Genomic DNA, 16835 nt, shown 5'->3' on the forward strand with positions numbered 1-16835 from the left:
ATCCACGTACCTCCCGACCTCAGGTATACAGAGCACCTACATGGAGCTGGGCTTCTCTTGATGGACGTATAGGGTTTAGGGATTGCTCAGAAGAAGAGTGTTTAGTGCAAGTCAAGGATGTTTCTCTCCAGTACGCGACGGAAGATATAACCGGTGCAGTGACGAGTGGATGGTTGGACTTGCGTGGCTCACTAAAGCCCATGAAACTGTGCCCAAAGGTCCATGTGTATAGGGCAGGTGAACAATTCGATTGTCCACCCGTAAATATGGCCGTGGTAGTCGACGGAGCATTGGTTTGTTCAAACGAGGTGAACGGTCAGGAGACTTGGCGAGATTTTCCTTCGCTACACTTTGACACTCCCCTGGTCACCGAGACTGCATTCAGCGATGACAGCGCGAGCGGCAATCTCTTCTTCATGCCATATCAATTACAGCGAGACGTGCCTGGTAAACCGAAAGAAAGGGATCCGGTCTCTTGCTTAATGGTAAGGCTTGTTAATGAGGAAAGAAAGTTGTTTGAGAGGATAGGGTTTGTCGAGGCTAGCTCGCATCAAGGCAGAGACCAGTTGCTGGTGGAGTTGGACGAAGAAACAAAAGCTCGTCTGCCTTGTCTCCGCTACGAGAACGGGCTCCATACGATCCGGATCATCTAGAACGCCGTCTAGCCCTAGCCAAGGCTATCAAATAATCCTTCCAGACATCCTCCTCTTTCCGCATAAAGAAATCCAGATCCCGAGGTCCCTTTCTAGATCTCGATAGCCCGCCTCTGACGAGCACTTGGCCCAAACCGTGCTGATGTTCAGGGTTCAGTCAGGGTCTGGAGCGCTAGAAGGCGGGATAAGTGGGGCGGCTGCGCCTCGGCCACTCCCAATCATCTGGGCACGCGACAGCCACGGCACGCACTGTCAGCCGGTGACGTAGCGCGAGCTTGTTGTATATCACGATGCCAGCCTCCCCGCGGATGCAAGTCCGATGCGCCAAAACATCACTCGAATTTCATAGTTTGTCGATCAAATTCTACCTAACCAATCACATCAACCATGGCTACTAGCAACCAGTCGGCACAATTCCAGGGTGTGTTTATCCAGTCTTGCGCTATTCTTCAACGGTCTCGTTGCTATTAGTTTGGCGATGAACAAGCGCGTATACCTATGTATGCTAACAACTTGTAGAGCCTCCTACGGATGGGCTTCCAGGGGCTACCAGCACCACCTCCCCTTCTGTCGACAGCACCGCACCCTCGCATGACAACATCGACCTTCAATTCCAAGGTTCGTGTCTCTCTACTCCATCATCCTGTTCGATTATATGGCCTACTAGGCCCACTCGTGTAGACACTCAACACACAAGCTAACACGTTCCTACAGAGCCAATTGCTCCAGAGACATCGACGTCCACCTCTACATCCACTGACGACAATGATAACTCGCTCCACAAGACCACGACCGACAAACTCAAAGACGCAGTGAAGAAGCCGTTTGGCAGTTCAGACGAATCCTCCGACCCGCACACGCTAGGCAAGAAGGAGATTACCAGTCCCGAGATGGCAGCTGCGAATGAGGTGCTTGCAGCCAAGGATCTCAAGTCGCCGTAAGGATGTAATGGCGGAGGCAAATGGAAAGAAACTAAGTCGGGCAAGTCAAATTGGCACCTGAAGATTATGAACGCCTTTGCAGAAGAAGTGATGGTGCTGCAGGGGCAGTAGACATCCTGTGTCCACGAGATGAATGCGCAACGGAGTTAAGGTATTTCATGACCTGGTTGGCAATAACCACTTAATAGCAAACTTCTATTACGTCAAATTTCCCCAGCACCCTTTAATGACATATATAAAGGTCTCATAGACCACATCTCGCATTTCATAACGCGAAGCAGTTGCACATGCGGACACGGGTACGTAGAATAACGACGTGTATTCGAAGTCAAAGTGGGTATGTACGAAGACGCAAACGTGTCTCGACCCTTCATCTTCCTCTTCACCAAAAACTTTCTACCCATCTTCTGAAATCCCTACCCATAGAACGAAGAACGAAAAATTGAACACCATCCTGATGCTAAAAAGAAGGACGCCCCACCTCTCAGACAGCGGGATTTTCGTGCAATACGGTCTGATCGAGATTCAGGTCACACTCATGTGGATGCTGAAGACAGTACTTGGGCATCAGCGGACTAGCCTGTACACCGGTCGCAACAAGATACTCCCTGAAGTTGAGAATACGCTGCGTCAGTTCTGTGGTCCTCTTGTTGCCATTGTCATCCCTGTTTCCACTCCAGACAAGTTCGGCAAGCGCAGCAGCGCGCGGCCACATCTTCTGAGAAATGACGACTGAGTCGACTTGCTCGGACCAGAGAGGCGCGATGGCGCCTTGTACAAGCGCCTTTTGGGTGTCTGTGAGGTTGAGAGTGAAGTCATAGTCGTAGATGCGCTGCCATGTCTTGTATGGTGCGCACCAGGAGCCACCGCCGCCGCCCCAGTTGAAGTTCGCTGAACCGTCTGTCGCATTGGGGTTGACCATGACATTGTACCTCTGGTCGTTGCCGACCCAGCCTCCGTATCCACAGTCCAGGTACATGAAATCGGAGCTGGAAACAATGACGCGGTAGCCCTGTCCGGTAAGATTGCTGATGTGGTCGAGACCGTTGTTCCAAGCTTGTAGGACGACGTCTTTGGGTACGACACCTGTAGCGGCCACGTCAGCGGAAAGCTTGACGTCTTCCCACATGACGAAAGTCTTGTTGGCTTGTGCACGAAAGTTGGGGATTGCGCGATCAACCCAGACTTGGTAGAGGTCGCCCATTGATTTGCCGCTGTTGAAGAATGCGAGGGCTGCAGTGGAGAAGTTGTTGCAGTTTGCAAAGAGCTCGTCACCACCAATGTGGAACCAGTTGTCTGGGAAGACCTGTGTCATTTCCTTGTACACTTTGGCTGTAACCTCGTAGGTCTTGTTGTTAAGAATATCAAGTTGACCTGGGTTGGGCTCTACGCCTGTGTGCAGTGCGTAGTTGTCGTTTGACCACCAGCTGTGTTGGCATGTAAGTAGGGACTCGTCGATTTGCGCCCAGCCGGAGCTGGCGTGTCCTGGCATATCAATTTCCGGAATGATGCGTACGCCGCGTGCGGAGGCGTAGGCGATGACTTCCTTCAGCATGTCTTGCGTGAAAATTTCGTTGGCTGAGTAGGCGTCCTCAGTCATCTCGGGATACGCATTGATTTCTACGGCCCAGGACTGCGAATCGATGAGATGCCAGTGTAGAACATTGAGCTTCGAAAGAGCCATTCCGTCGATTTGTTCAAAGATTTTGGCCTTGGTAATGAAGTTGCGGCCTGTATCGATCATGATACCGCGCACCGGATAGAGTGGCGCATCCTTGACAGCGACGGGTTGTTCGATGATCATCTTACCTGAGCCATCGTTGATCACAATCTGCTGGAGCGTGGTGAGAGCGTGGAGGGCGCCGTAGACAGTTCCAGCAGTGATATCGACAGTATCCGAGCCAGCTGCGACGTCGAGCGTGTAGGATTCATCTACACCATGTTGAAGCTCAGCGTGGGCATTCGAGACGTCAATTTTGACCTTGGTGATTGTGCTTGTGCAATTTCCGGGTGGTGCACTGTACTGCCTCTTGCGCTTTCTTGAAGCAGCGGTTGGGGTTGGAAAAGGCTGAAACAATGTGACCGAGGCTTCGGTGGCTTGCGGAATCCACTTCAGCTCCGCGATGGTCTTAGTAACGCGGTCGAACGCAGCGGAGAGCACCTCATGGTCCGGCGCATCGAGAGCGACAGATCCGAAAGAGAAGCAGCCAGAGTCGCCCCAGGTAATGTTTGTGGGTTTCGGGAGAGGGTTTGCGGCGACAGCTTCAGCTTGTCTGGCGAACAAGGCTGAGGCTGTGACCACGGAGGCCAAGATGAAATCGCGCATGGTTATTCAGCTGTCAGGATGCTACTTTGTAATGAGAGTGGGAGCAACGACTGCGGGAAGTGAGTGGGTTCTTATGTTGTTGTTATAAATGGCCAACAACCATGAGTGGTGACGACGAACAGCGTTGACGGTGTACTCCGAAGTAAATTCACAACGTGAGGGAGGGAAGGAGGATGTCTATCAATTTCGCATTGAGTAATTCAGCTTTGCCATCCTGGTTAGGCTATTCGCATCCCAAGCTCACAGATCAGCGACTGGGCGGTGCACTAACCGGGAAGTGCCCCTTAGCTGATATATCAGGGCCAGTTAGTTGCTCAGCCTTGCTGCATATGCGAGCTCTCGACAGCCTCTGCTGCAACCCATTCCCGCTCTCACCAGACCGCGCCGCCCCCGCGCTCGCATCCGTACCGCATTTCTCTTGTGGCTGCTGCCGTGTTGCAACGTACCCCACCTGCTTTGCTCATCCTTGGGAGCATATACGAAGTGTGCGCCCCCAGGTTCGATACTACGTTCTGTGTCCACGCCTTGGAATATAGCCATGGTAACCCTGCACGCTGACAACCTGCACCGAGTGCTGGGGTTGGCGTGACGGCCCCCGAGCAGGAGGCTAGAGTAAAAGTGGGTTCCCCACCACCCGACCGCGAATGGAGCTCTCGGAATCCGCGCTAAAACAAACGGCTGGTACCCCAACATGCTTGCCTCGTGTTACCATGACCTGCTCTTTCTGTTGCGACAAATTTGGCTTGACATTCCGGGGTGAGTGTGCATGTGGGAAGTCTGGTGTAACAGTCTCATATACGAGTGCAGTGGTGGTCATGGTTGTCGTGAGGAATGCAGCGACGACTTGGAAGGGTGGCGCTTCGGAGGTTTTGGTGGATCCGCGAACGCGTGGCGCCGTCCTTCTTCCTTCGGAGCTGCGAGCCTGTGCGGGCTGATGCATGAGGCACAGCAATCGGCTGTCGACATGTCTTATCACTCAATCTGCGTTGTTGGTGCGTGGAGACAATGTGGTCACTTGTCTAAGCCTGTAGTCATGGGCTGTTTCAGTGTACCAATCATGACGCTTTTATTTCTAGCAATCAAATAAGCTTCAGCTTGCGCCCTGATGCGACAGCCACGGCTGGCGGCACTGCTACCGTCTCCTCCAAGATGACGCTACCATACCTATCCGCCATACCATTGCATAACTGTGCACCGTTTGCTCACCAGTTTCAGATTTTCCTCGGCATAGGCTGGCGAACACTACAATCGGGCCGTACGCGAGAGCCAAATGTAAGACAACATGCAGGTACACGGGTTTGCTGATGTTGATGGCTGGCTATTTCTCATGTGAAGGTGCACCAGGAGCAGGAGTAGAACCAGAACCAGACGCAGGCGCAGACGCAGCCTCACCTACCGGCGCAACACTACCAGACCCAGTCACAACCTCGTGATGAAGCTCGCTTTTGATCTTAGTCCAGTCCGGTGCTGCCACACTGAGCAACTTGCAAACGTCCTTCCGCCTCTTTCTGAAATCCTCATATAAGCCCTTCCATATCCGTCTCTCAGCGCAGGTTCCCTCGGGGCTGCCCCCACAATCGGGCTGCATCTCCTCTAACGCCTGTTCTGACCACATGACTGATGGGGGAGGCAGCGGCAGGTCGCTGAACTGGATGATCTTCCCCTCCTTGTAGACCTTCTCAGCGTCCCATGGCTCATCAGCGCTGCCCAGATACTCGGAATGATTGTGGCGCCTGAACTCTGCCGTACGAAGGGCGTAAGGTCGATGTGGAAGTACTAGCGCGCTCTCCTCAAAGCGTTCGTTGAGGATCTCCATGTCATATCTGTGCATTTCGACCAACATGCTATCACCACCCCCTTCCATGCGGTTCTTGAACTTCGCAAGCTCGTCGAGGCTAGGCTTGACTACCATGAGCGTCGTCGACAATGGCCACGGTTTGCTATCCGTCCAGTATGCCCGTGCCATCGCTATCGGCGTCTGAGGGAGGAGGAAGAGCTCATCGAGAGCGTCGAGGAGCGTGATCTGCGACTCCAAAGCGATTACGCGGTCGTAGTACTCTAGGCCAAAGGCCATGAGCTTCGTGACGGTCTTGTCCCATACCCAGTCACCTGAGAACAGTCAGCCATGTGCTTGTAGAGTCTCGCTTCATGTGCCGGGCGAATGGGCACTTGCGCAACGCATACCTTCTGTACGGCCTGCTACCTCAAGCAGCCTGATAGGATGAAGCTTTGCCTTGTATACATCGCGCGCTAAGTTGAGTAGTTGACTGTCTCGGTCCTGAGCGCTGTCTACTTTTGTGTCCCAAAACTCCGGGTAGAAGAGGACGCGGTCTGCCTTGCTACCGAATCGAGCGAGCGCGTCCAGGACCATCACGGCGTGGCATAGTTGGGTGCTGTCGGTCGCGTACACGCTGTACGCATAATTCGACCAATTGACCCTGATAGTATCTCCAGTATGAGGTGTCGTCTTGCGCGATGGATAGAGGATCCAGCAGATAAGGAAGAAGCCGAGGAAGTAGTACGCGTGGCGGCGTCGCAGGCGGAACGAGGGAGATTTAGCTTCGTCTACGAACCGCGGCAGCTCATCTGATCGTCGCCGACGCATTGTACGGTTGGCGTTGACGTTCGACCGACATGTTCGAGCGATTGTGTTGGTTGTTCAGGTGTCAGGAAGCGACTGGTGACGCGGAATCGCGGAAGTGTAGTGCGGAACTCCGAACTTCCAGGCTGCGACGCATTACGGCCTTGCATTGACAACTTTATATACTAGAGTGCGCACTATGTCCCTCTAGGTGTAGAAATTAACGACGGGTATCTTTCAGAAAGGGAGGAACATGGCATATGTGTAAGATCTGTCAAAGGATTATCACAACACGCATGAGACCGTTTTGATTCGACAAGATGCATTGTATCATTGCCGTATGCCAGGGTCACTTTTTGTAGTATGGTATCAAACATCCCAAACGCCGCGGCTGTGCAAACTCCACCGGTCCCGGGACGGGTAACTCTGGGTGGGAGACGTTGTCCTCATTCAGCTATGTAGCACCCTCTATGGCATATATCGTTCCATCGTGATCGTGAACACTTCTTGGTGCAAACGCTTACTCCTCAGGAACTGCGCTCTGTTAGTGATTGATTTTCGCAAATTGCCAAGTATAACATACTCTCAATCTCGCCAGCCTTGATGTCATCAGAGACATCCTTGGGGCTGCGACCGTCAACCTTGCAGCCGGTGCTGAAGGCAGTTCCGAGGATCTCAAGAACGGTACCCTGGAGGGACTTGGCCATCGACTTGAAGCGCATGGTGCGGGCAATGCTGATGATCTCATCGAGGGGGACGCTCTTGGTGTGCTTGATGTTCTTCTCCTTCTTGCGGTCCCGGGGAGGCTCCTTGAGGGCCTTGATGACGAGGGAGGAAGCGGAGGGAACGACGGAAACGGCGGCTTGACGGTTTTGGATGGTCAACTTGACGGTGACACGGAGACCCTTCCAGTCACCTGTGGCCTTGGCGATATCTTCACCGACCTCTGCAGAACGAATTAGTATTTCCATCCATGTGCGCTGGTCGATGGGTTCGTGGCGTACTCTTAGGCGAGAGACCGAGGGGACCGATCTTGGGGGCGAGCGCGGATGAGGCACCGACTTCACCACCGGTCGCACGGAGGTGAATGACCTTCACCTCGGAGGGATCGAACTTGGGAGCTTTGAGGATGTAAGCGCATGGCGATTTCTAGGAAAGCCTGGCTGTTGAAGATGATTGAATTCTCTGAGTGTCAAGAAACACCCTCCATTGGGTGTCCTAGCCACTCAGAAACTTCGCGCATCTTCGTAAGAGCCGACCAGAAGGATGATACTCACGCATGGCTAGTGCTTGAGGTAGTCAATCGGTTCTGGTTGTAAAGAGAGACTGCCGTTAATTTTGTCGGTTCGAAAGTTCGTGAGAAACGGATTCTCGGTGGGGAGCAATATTGGTCGACCTGTGAGAGAAGCGAGCCTTGGCAGCACCTTCCCCAATGGGCGATAGCATCTTTGCGTGCATCTCGGGCATCTCGGGCAACGCCGCATTGCTTCACATCATATTCCACCACTACGTGAGTTGGTCTTCCAAATGCATGGAGAGAAAATCCCTATGTCAATATATGATCGCTCTCTTGCTTCAACATCACACGTCCAAAATAGTGACCAACACGCTTCACACAACGCCATCCACGATGCCAGAACAATGTGACAATGTGAAGATGCCCTCATCATGATTATATTCTGCAGTGACAAGACCTTCTTCTGATACAGGTCGTTCATGTTCCTCAACCCCTTCATATACCAAACGTCCACCAGCCAGCAGCACGAGCACAGCCGACAGCAGCACGACAGCACAAACACCATGTACTTCACCTGATTGGCAATCAGTATGCACGAATACAAGACCTGGTATCATATTTCCTTTCAAATAACAATAGTCTTCTTACTTCCTCGCAACTGTATCTATATCTAATTTCCACGGGAACGATAGCACAACACAGCAAACCATGGTCATACAACCTCCCTACAGAAACATACACAGACGCTGCGAGAAAGCAATTCGAATGACGGATCAGGTCGACTTCCTTGTATGTGTGATTCAAAATGACTTTATACCTCGTGGAAACATTCTAAACACCGTGGAATAGAATCGAGCCGAAAACGACAAGGGCACTTCGAAGAAGAAGGATGACGAAACACCAGCGCCTGAATGTATTCAGGGAGAGTCAAAACCCGACGCTACCAAGTCTTCGCCTGATGTCGATACCATAACCCTTAAATGGCCTCTACCCCCGTCCGCCATACACGACGGTCTCTTATTCAGGAAAGTTGGATAACACAATGGGACATGCTGAGTTGCCTTGATACACTGTTTTTATTTCGTTTCTCGCACGCGCAAGCATGCGACTTCTATAAGCCTATGAGGGTCCCGATTGAGGGAAATGTGTGCCATAAGAAAGGCTGGCGATATTGACTCTATGACCACCTGAAATGACAACTCGCTGGTAACGCCCATCAATATCACAGAGCCAATAGTTATGTCCGAAATACCTCGGTAGTGATTTTCTCCAGAGCGTAATTCTTTCTCCAACAAAACATCACGCACCTCGTCCTCTGGAGATGCCCAGTCCCTGAGCTGCGGGAGCATTCTTTTCCCTCTCACTCACGCTGCTCCTTCTCCCAGCGATAGCCGACACACTTTCGCTCCTTGAACTATCCATGCTCTGCCTCATGCTACTGGAGCTAGACCTGCGCCTAGCACGTCTCGCCTCGTCGGGATCATGGGGATTCAGCCCGCTTGCTCTTGCGAACAAATTCAGGATATCCGTGAGACTGATGACGCCACTTAGTCTGCCAGATAAGCTAGCCCCTGGCATAGCAGAGATTGCTGATGCAGAGATAGCTGGGGCAACCGCTCCGGTACTAGCGAGGTGGGTCGGCGCAGTGGAATTGACGGGTGTTGGGCCTGCCATCCCTGGTAGTGGTGTGATTGGCGAAGGAGGAACAACAATCGCAGGTGTTATCGCTGGAGTCGATGGCCCTGATGAGGCCGGAGACGGCGCATCCACGACCCACATGCGATGCGAGCGGGTTGCGACTAGCTTGGCCACAGTGTGTGCGAGGGTACTGAATGGGTTGACGTGGAACACGGGGAAGGAGTCCTTGCCGTCATTCACTCCCCGTTCGGACAAGATGACAGATATGAAGTGAATACAGGATGAGCGAAGCAGTGGGAGCGATGTGGATTTGGTCAAGAGCTATGAGCCAGCCGTTAGTCGCGTAATATGAAACTGACCAGAGGAGACTTACCCGAACATCCACATGGGATATGTTGCCGATAACGTTGTTTTGCGCGTCCAAGACTGGGAGTGACGACACGCCTTCGTTGTTCATGAGCTCCAGAGCCGCTGCAAGAGGCTTATCTCCACTAACATCCAGTCAGCTGTGTGATTTCTGCGAACCCGCGCTGTACTCACTTGATGGCTAGAACGGTCTTGGATCCAAGATTCAGGTCTTTGATCAGCTGTGGGTACAGCTGGTTTACGCCTGGGAAGCTCGATCGGTTCTCCCAGAAGAATTGCACCAGTCTTAGCTGGGTAAGTATGCCCTTGACGTTCGATGTGCCTTCTTCTGCGACCAACACTCTATGTACGCCGCTTCCGAAGACTTCTATGGCCTTGGACAGATCCGTTGTCTCGTCGAGAGTAATCAACGGCTCCTTCCTGCCACCAACCTCTTTTACGTCTTTGAGCGGTATGGGTTTTCCTTCTCTTCCTTTCTGCGCAAGCTCGTCGAACGAGGCGATGTCGCCTTCTTCGGGGTGCGCGAGGCCGACTACGAGGAGGAGGTACGCGTTCAGGTCGCTGTAATCGAAGGTCCCGGTCGCATGCCGTGTGTTGGCGTCTTCGCGCAGGAGGACGACATTAGGGGCGCCATGTTTGACTAGTATCTATGCAAATCAGCCCATGCGCATGAAGATAGCTGTATATAACCCACGCTCGTCGCATCCTCAACGCTGGTATCGTACTCGACGAACCTCACCAGGTCAGGATCGACAATCTCTCCCAGTCTGACAGTCTTCCAATCGCGTCCCTGGAACTTTGGATCACCACCCTTGGTTGGTGGGTTGTTGAGGAGGTCCTGTAGCGCTTGCTGTGTCAGTGAAGGCTGCCGTGACGCGCGTGGTGATGTGGGCGTTCCTCGCATGTGCTCCGCGAAGCTCGAACGGTGGGACGATGCCGGGCTGGGGCTGGAGCCCAATTTGAGCGCAGTCGGAGGTGTGCGGCCGATGGAAGATACCGAGCTATTGAGGGACGTGTCCTTGACGTCAATAGCCTCCGTGGTGTCGTGGTCTGCCATGGTGACGGCGGCTATGTTTTGGGGTATGCGGGGCTCCACACAAAGTGTTTATCGGAACGCGCGGGTGCGGAGGTACTTGTATGCGCTTGGTGGCTAGATGCTCTGAATGGTCCTGTCGCAAGGAGACGAGCAGTCGCGCGTCTTGCAGCTTCAAGTTGGGCTGAGTGGTGTTTGCGGCATGTGAAGTGCAACGAGGTGGGGAGGGCTTGCCTGCAGATGCAGAGCCCAGAAGATCGTCTCCTGCCTGGCCAGGGCACTTGGGCCGCAAGCTGCAGCCAAAATGCGGGGTGTGATTCGCTGCATACCATTACTATCAACCGTGTCGCCCAAGATTGCGCATCGACTGACACAGCCTTGCGGGGTTACAGACGCGTCCGCGAGTGACGGCGGCGGACGGGCGCTCCAAGCCATTCAATCGCGTGTGCGACGTCATACTGAAGTATAGAGAAACCGGGGAAGCACGCCAATCGCGCAAGGGGTCCAAGACTCTAAGCGTGGTCAATCATAATAGCATTGCATTCATAAAAAAAAACTCTTGTTCGCAGCCCTCGGGCTGGTTGATTTCCGCCCATACTAACATCCTGAACAATTGTCAAGGAATAGCCTTCCGTGATTTATCAGGTTTTGCCCAACGCCCGCCTCAAAGCATGACTCGAGTGAAACAAGAAACATTTCCCTAAGCGTCCTTCTGCTGCTCATGGTCCATGCCAGCATCTTTGTCAGCTTGACGCTGCGCCATGCGCTCGCGAATGGCGTCTCCAGACGTAGAGTCTCCATCACGACCACTGGCGGGGGGCGCATGGCTCGCTGTGTCGACGACGTTGTCATCGTAGGTCATGCCGTTCATCATGCGTGCTTCCTTCTTCTGTTGCTCCGTGCTGGACATGGTCTGCGTCGAACCAGAACTGACAGGCACGCTGACGCCGGACATTGGACTGGTCGGCGTCTGTTCTCGCAAGTAGCCCGGCAGAGCGCTTGCCTTTCCAACAGCAGGGCTGCCGAGTTGACTATGCTGCCGAGCTGGTGTGCGCGCACCCTCGCCGAAGCCAACAAGAGAGGCGGCTTCGTCACTGAAGCCTCCGATGCTTGATGTGTCCATGTCCTGGTCCTCGCTCATGCGGTCCGGCTCGTAGACATCGCTGCCACTTGCCCACGTCGTGCGACCGCCAACGGATCCGGTTGCGCTGGCACTGCCAACCGTGCTGCGCTCACGGAAGAGCTGCGGCTGGTTGTTTGCGTCAAAGTAGCCTGGCGGAGGATTGGCTGCGCTGCCTGGGTTGAGTCCTTGGGGAGTGCGGCCCGAGACTGCAACGCGCTCCAGACCGGCCAGGCGCGAGATGCGGTCGGCACGCTCAGCTTCAGCAGGGTTCCGGTGGTGGGGGAAGTGGCCGCGATGTCCGTCTTTGATGGCGACAGTCGAGAGCTCAGACATAGTCGTGGTGACCGAGTTCGGGGTACCTCTGTGTATACAGCGTCAGTCCGACTATTTCAATGAACCCCACCAAGCGCATGTGCCTTACGGAGCATCACCAGGCGTCTCGTCGCCAGACGGCGGAGGCGGCAGGTTGATCAAGGTGGGCGCGTTGGTTGCCATTGTAGATGTGTGGTCTGGATTGGTTCTTGCTATGTGCTGTGAGTGGTGGATGGCTCAGGAGAAGTACAGTAATGTTTTAGGAAGTCTGGTAACAAGGAGCCCGGACCCCGTGACGAATGACGTAGCCGACGGACTGGTAGCGCTTCGAGCAAAGCAAGGGCAAAGGGGCTGATCACGCCTTCTTGTAACAGATTGAATGTCTTTACGCGATCGACACTCAGCTTAGATATGTAGTTTAGACCGACTTGAGTCAACTTGAGAGATAGTCTCGCCGCCTCACTCTTGGGCCCCTTTGGCCGTTGGCTAGGCGTTTCTTGACGCAGGGTCTTCTTGCCCTAAAATTTACCGAGCCGCTGATTCGCTACCAGGGCAGCGGTTGCTTCACTATCGCCTCTTCACCTCGCTATCCAGCGAACTATCTAAGAAACGTGCTTCAATTCCGCTACCACGTTATGCATGCCCAGGTAATGAAACAGCTGCAATATCCTATATACACAGAGCCCCACCGCATTATGTCATACACTTTAACAACCCAACAATCTACATAACCGTACAATTGGTCGCGGGCTTGTCTGTATACTTGTACTTGTAATGGCTCTTGTGCCTCCTTCTCTTTCGCCTGCCATCGCAGTATCCATTGTAGTCGCTGGCATAGCCATCGTCGTAGGCACCAAATCCGTCGTCGTACATCATCGGTTCATGCATAACCATCCCTGAGCCGCCCATCATCGGTCCGTTCGTGATCATCGGAGCATGCGACATCATGCTTTGAGGGCCATAAGGGCCAGTGAGGCGGTGGTCATAGGTAAAGCCCTGATTCATGGGAATCATAGCACCAGACATGGGTCCAGAAGTGATCGCTGGGCCTCCCCACCCACCAGACATGAACGGCGCGCTGCCCCACTGACCCGGGATCGCGTAGTTGCCACCAACGTGGTTTCGAAGCATCTGGTTACAACCCCAAGGTCCTTGAACCATTTCAATCGTCTCTCGATCTGCAAATCCGCCGTTACAAATAGGACAGGTGTATGGCGGTGCAATTAGTGTCTGATAGGTTTGGCGGTTGGGGCAATTGAGGAGATCAGAAAGAAAGCCGCAAGGTTGGCTCATGGAGATCCAAGAATGACCGCATGTTGGCGAGTCGTATAGAGTGCAGCCGCACATGTCGGACGGACAGAGAAGTTGCACAAGGTGTAGGTCTCGGGTAGTCAGACGACACAGGTCGAGTGTCGATAGTCCACCACTCTCAGCAGGATACGATTAGGCCAAGAAGGGGTGTTGGTAGTTGCGATGGGCTGAAGAGGGCTTCAAATCGTGAAGCGAAGAGTCTTTGATGGAGTGCGATCATGGAGCGACAGACGTGGGCGTAGGGGATACTGGAGACTGATCTGATATTGCTGATATATATAGTACACCCTGGAGTGCGATGTGAAGTATGGAGGCTTTTCGTGTTTACGCATTCATCGTTGGGAGTGAAGTCTGCCACGTTTGCCCCTTGATCGTTGTTGGATTCCAGGTTGTGATTCACGCGTGGCGCGATCACTATTCTTTGGGATCCTTCTTGTCAAGCAAGTCAACCACACGCTTTTCTTCGGCATCGGCGTCCTCCTGAGCCTGGTTCTTGATTTGTTGCATGAGCTCGTACAGCTGACCAATTTGTTGATCTATGATCCAGTCAGTAGGCAACGTTTACACATGTTGGTAAACCTACCGCTCATCTTGTCAATCTTTGCTTTGTCCATCTTGGCTTCCTTCCATGAATCTCCTTCGAGCATTTGACAATATGTTTGCCATTCCGATAAAAATCCGATCTGTCCATGTCAGAAACTGTGATGCATAGCCACCACCCTGAATTGATCGCAACTCACTATTTGCACGGGGTTGTCGATGTCCCTGTGCGCTCTGAACTCGGCCTTGACGTACATGTCACCAAGTAGTCGCTCTTCCACGCCCAGCCTTTTCCTATGTGAGCGTAGCAGGCGACGGTAAAGCGGTATTGGCGGCAACAAGGCAGCAGGTGCTGGCCTAAAGGGTCTAGATGCTCCTGCATCTGTTGCTGTAGCTAGTAACCGCGTGTAGGCTCTCATACTGGCACAAAAATCCGATGAAGCTTCAAAATATTGCGACAGAGGAACTGTGGTGCATTCAAGAAGTGATGACCTCAGCCTCGGCTCTACTCTAGACTAGGGTGCTCCTTCCACTCCAATTGGCCCACACCGACACCTCCGATCTTGAACAAAATCGCAACCATGCTGCCAACACCATCAACAGCCCACGTCTGTTTTGATCGCGTGTACGAACCAGCCGAAGACTCATATCTGTTACTCGATACGCTCTCTTCTGCGTCGGAAACCGCATACCTGAAAGAGCGATTTGGCGATGCTTCAACGACCCCGCCATTGGTGCTTGAAGTGGGCGTAGGATCAGGCGTCGTATTAGCTTTCGTCGCTGCGAATGCAAGCACCATATTCAGTCGCCACGATGTGCTGACACTCGGGGTTGATATAAACAGCTTCGCCTGCAAAGCTGCTTCTCAAACAGTCCGCGATGCCATCAGAGAGCGGGAGAATGGACGCTCGGTCTTCATCGATGTCGTGAACGGCGACTTAGCAAGTGCTATCCGACCGCACTCTGTCGATGTCTTCATATTCAATCCACCATATGTCCCAGCTGAGTTGCCCGATCTGACGAGCCACGACAAGTACAACACTGTGCCGGAAGGAAAGACAGCGACGTCATTCGAACAGGATTCGTACCTTCTAGAGCTGTCGTACGCCGGAGGCGAGGATGGCATGGTGGTAACCGATAGAATGTTGGAGCAGCTACCGGAACTATTGAACTCGGATCGAGGTGTCGCATATGTGCTATTGTGCGCGCAGAACAAGCCGGAATCTGTCAAACAGCGGATAAGAGATTGGGGTCCGGGCTGGATGGCGGAGACGGTAGGATCGAGCGGAAAGAAGGCGGGTTGGGAAAAGTTGGTGATCGTAAGAATCTGGCGAGACACAGAGTGAGGAGGAAGCTGTGCCTGGCACCAAGAACGCGAGTGGACTTGGTTCAACTGAGGGTTGAAGCGTGGGCAGCGAACCTTGCGTCCCATCTTGACCAGAGTTGACCTTCGATCAGGATAGTGATTGTGGTGGGCCGACTTGACCACTCGATTTTGGTAGGGCAGGAGAGCGAGCGTCAGCCTTCGTTATTTTGGCGTCTTCTTGTCGTCCAGGTCAAGAGCCTTCGCGACGAGCAGCGATAGTTCGGTAGTGGTAACACGCTTAATCTCCCAGACGTTTGGCTTCCAGAAGAAGGCTTCGGTTTCGGTGCGTTCAACACAGTGATCAGCCTCAGCAGCTGTTGTTACTTTGCGCGTGGCCGTTGTTGTGATGGATGAGATACAGTGGAGATAATCCTGGCCAGCTGGAGGAAGAGTGGAGTAGGGTTGGGAGTTGACACAGGAGTGTATGGGTAGATAAAGAAACCGAGCTCCCGGAGGAGGTGTTGTTGCGCGATATGTTGTCAAGATCAACAAAGCCAAATAGTAGCACATACATCGTTTCATACGATTTCGTGTCACATCAGGACATATCATACATATTCTTATACACAACTATACGTGAGATTGCCCGTTCCCCAGCGCCCTGACTGCGAAACACTACCAGAACTTGACGTTCTTCTGGTACCAATAACTCCAGCTCTTTCTCCTCTCCTCTTCTGCCTTGCGCTCCATTTCCAGTCGATCTTGCTCTTCCCTCGCCCTCCGCCGAGCCTCCTTCTTTGCCTCAATACTCGCACGCTTCTTCTCCATGAGCTCTTGTGCTTGTTTTATGCCGGCCTTTTCCTTGGATCGGTAGTACTGGCATACTTGGTAGGACACGACGGAGACGCCACACCAGGTTGCTACGGCCCAGTTGGAGGATGTGATGACGGGCTCTATGGTGCTGTCAGTACATTGCCCTAGAGTGCAATCTAGGGGTTTCTTGTCACGTACTCCCTATTATAGCGGCCAAACTTCCTCCTGCAAAGCCAGCTGCTAGTCCTTGCAATTGACTGTCTCGTACGCAAGGGCGTTTGTGAAAGTTCAAGTAGTACTCTGGCCCAAGACTTCGTACTGCGTCGATATATGTAGGGCCGCCATCTGATGTCTTTTCTCCGCCTGCTGTATGCGCTGTGCCTCCGGGCATAGTGTTTGCCGGCGCGCGGGGCTTTGGCGGCAGCGCATTCAAATCGACGGTATTCCGCGTATCGTCGGCCATGATGGTGTGATGGGTGGGTTAGTGGAGGACGGCGGGGAGGCAAAATTCGCGCGCGTTGTCTCTACTGGAGATTCGAGGAGAGTTTTCGTAGTCGTGGTTGCTGGTTGCTGGTATTCCGACTGTGGTAGGGTGAGTCGCAGTTGGTTCACTTTCTCAGGATGCGGAATAGGCCCGAAAATATCCAGCATGTAT

General features: G+C 53.2%; 7 protein-coding genes across 7 annotated transcripts; 2 read left to right on the top strand and 5 right to left on the bottom strand.

Annotated features, from left to right (window-relative positions):
• Window positions 1-1040: 1040 nt before the first annotated feature.
• J4E85_005879 (uncharacterized protein) lies at window positions 1041-1594 on the top strand (the record flags this gene model as incomplete). The annotated part of the gene is made up of 3 exons (XM_051470120.1): window positions 1041-1074; window positions 1173-1271; window positions 1368-1594. 3 exons carry the CDS (start codon window positions 1041-1043, stop codon window positions 1592-1594), a joined length of 360 nt encoding a protein of 119 aa, XP_051325608.1.
• Window positions 1595-5238: 3644 nt separating this feature from the next.
• J4E85_005880 (uncharacterized protein) lies at window positions 5239-7782 on the bottom strand (the record flags this gene model as incomplete). Its single annotated transcript, XM_051470121.1, has 6 exons — window positions 5239-6029; window positions 6105-6358; window positions 7026-7035; window positions 7085-7447; window positions 7506-7622; window positions 7779-7782. The coding sequence occupies 6 exons, from the start codon at window positions 7780-7782 to the stop codon at window positions 5239-5241; spliced, it is 1539 nt and encodes a 512-aa protein (XP_051325609.1).
• Window positions 7783-9037: 1255 nt separating this feature from the next.
• On the bottom strand, window positions 9038-10799 carry SDS23 (cell separation during budding; the record flags this gene model as incomplete). Its single annotated transcript, XM_051470122.1, has 4 exons — window positions 9038-9697; window positions 9750-9867; window positions 9917-10389; window positions 10437-10799. The coding sequence occupies 4 exons, from the start codon at window positions 10797-10799 to the stop codon at window positions 9038-9040; spliced, it is 1614 nt and encodes a 537-aa protein (XP_051325610.1).
• Window positions 10800-11475: 676 nt separating this feature from the next.
• Window positions 11476-12393, bottom strand: J4E85_005882 (uncharacterized protein; the record flags this gene model as incomplete). Its single annotated transcript, XM_051470123.1, has 2 exons — window positions 11476-12259; window positions 12320-12393. 2 exons carry the CDS (start codon window positions 12391-12393, stop codon window positions 11476-11478), a joined length of 858 nt encoding a protein of 285 aa, XP_051325611.1.
• A 1542-nt stretch (window positions 12394-13935) lies between these two features.
• Window positions 13936-14480, bottom strand: J4E85_005883 (uncharacterized protein; the record flags this gene model as incomplete). Its single annotated transcript, XM_051470124.1, has 3 exons — window positions 13936-14057; window positions 14105-14204; window positions 14262-14480. The coding sequence occupies 3 exons, from the start codon at window positions 14478-14480 to the stop codon at window positions 13936-13938; spliced, it is 441 nt and encodes a 146-aa protein (XP_051325612.1).
• Window positions 14481-14642: 162 nt separating this feature from the next.
• Window positions 14643-15407, top strand: J4E85_005884 (uncharacterized protein; the record flags this gene model as incomplete). The annotated part of the gene is made up of 1 exon (XM_051470125.1): window positions 14643-15407. One exon carries the CDS (start codon window positions 14643-14645, stop codon window positions 15405-15407), a length of 765 nt encoding a protein of 254 aa, XP_051325613.1.
• A 635-nt stretch (window positions 15408-16042) lies between these two features.
• J4E85_005885 (uncharacterized protein) lies at window positions 16043-16643 on the bottom strand (the record flags this gene model as incomplete). Its single annotated transcript, XM_051470126.1, has 2 exons — window positions 16043-16320; window positions 16379-16643. 2 exons carry the CDS (start codon window positions 16641-16643, stop codon window positions 16043-16045), a joined length of 543 nt encoding a protein of 180 aa, XP_051325614.1.
• Window positions 16644-16835: the final 192 nt, after the last annotated feature.

This window comes from Alternaria conjuncta (genome assembly GCF_024043145.1).
Source record: "Alternaria conjuncta strain BMP 0040 chromosome Unknown scaffold_8, whole genome shotgun sequence".
Taxonomy (NCBI): domain Eukaryota; kingdom Fungi; phylum Ascomycota; class Dothideomycetes; order Pleosporales; family Pleosporaceae; genus Alternaria; species Alternaria conjuncta.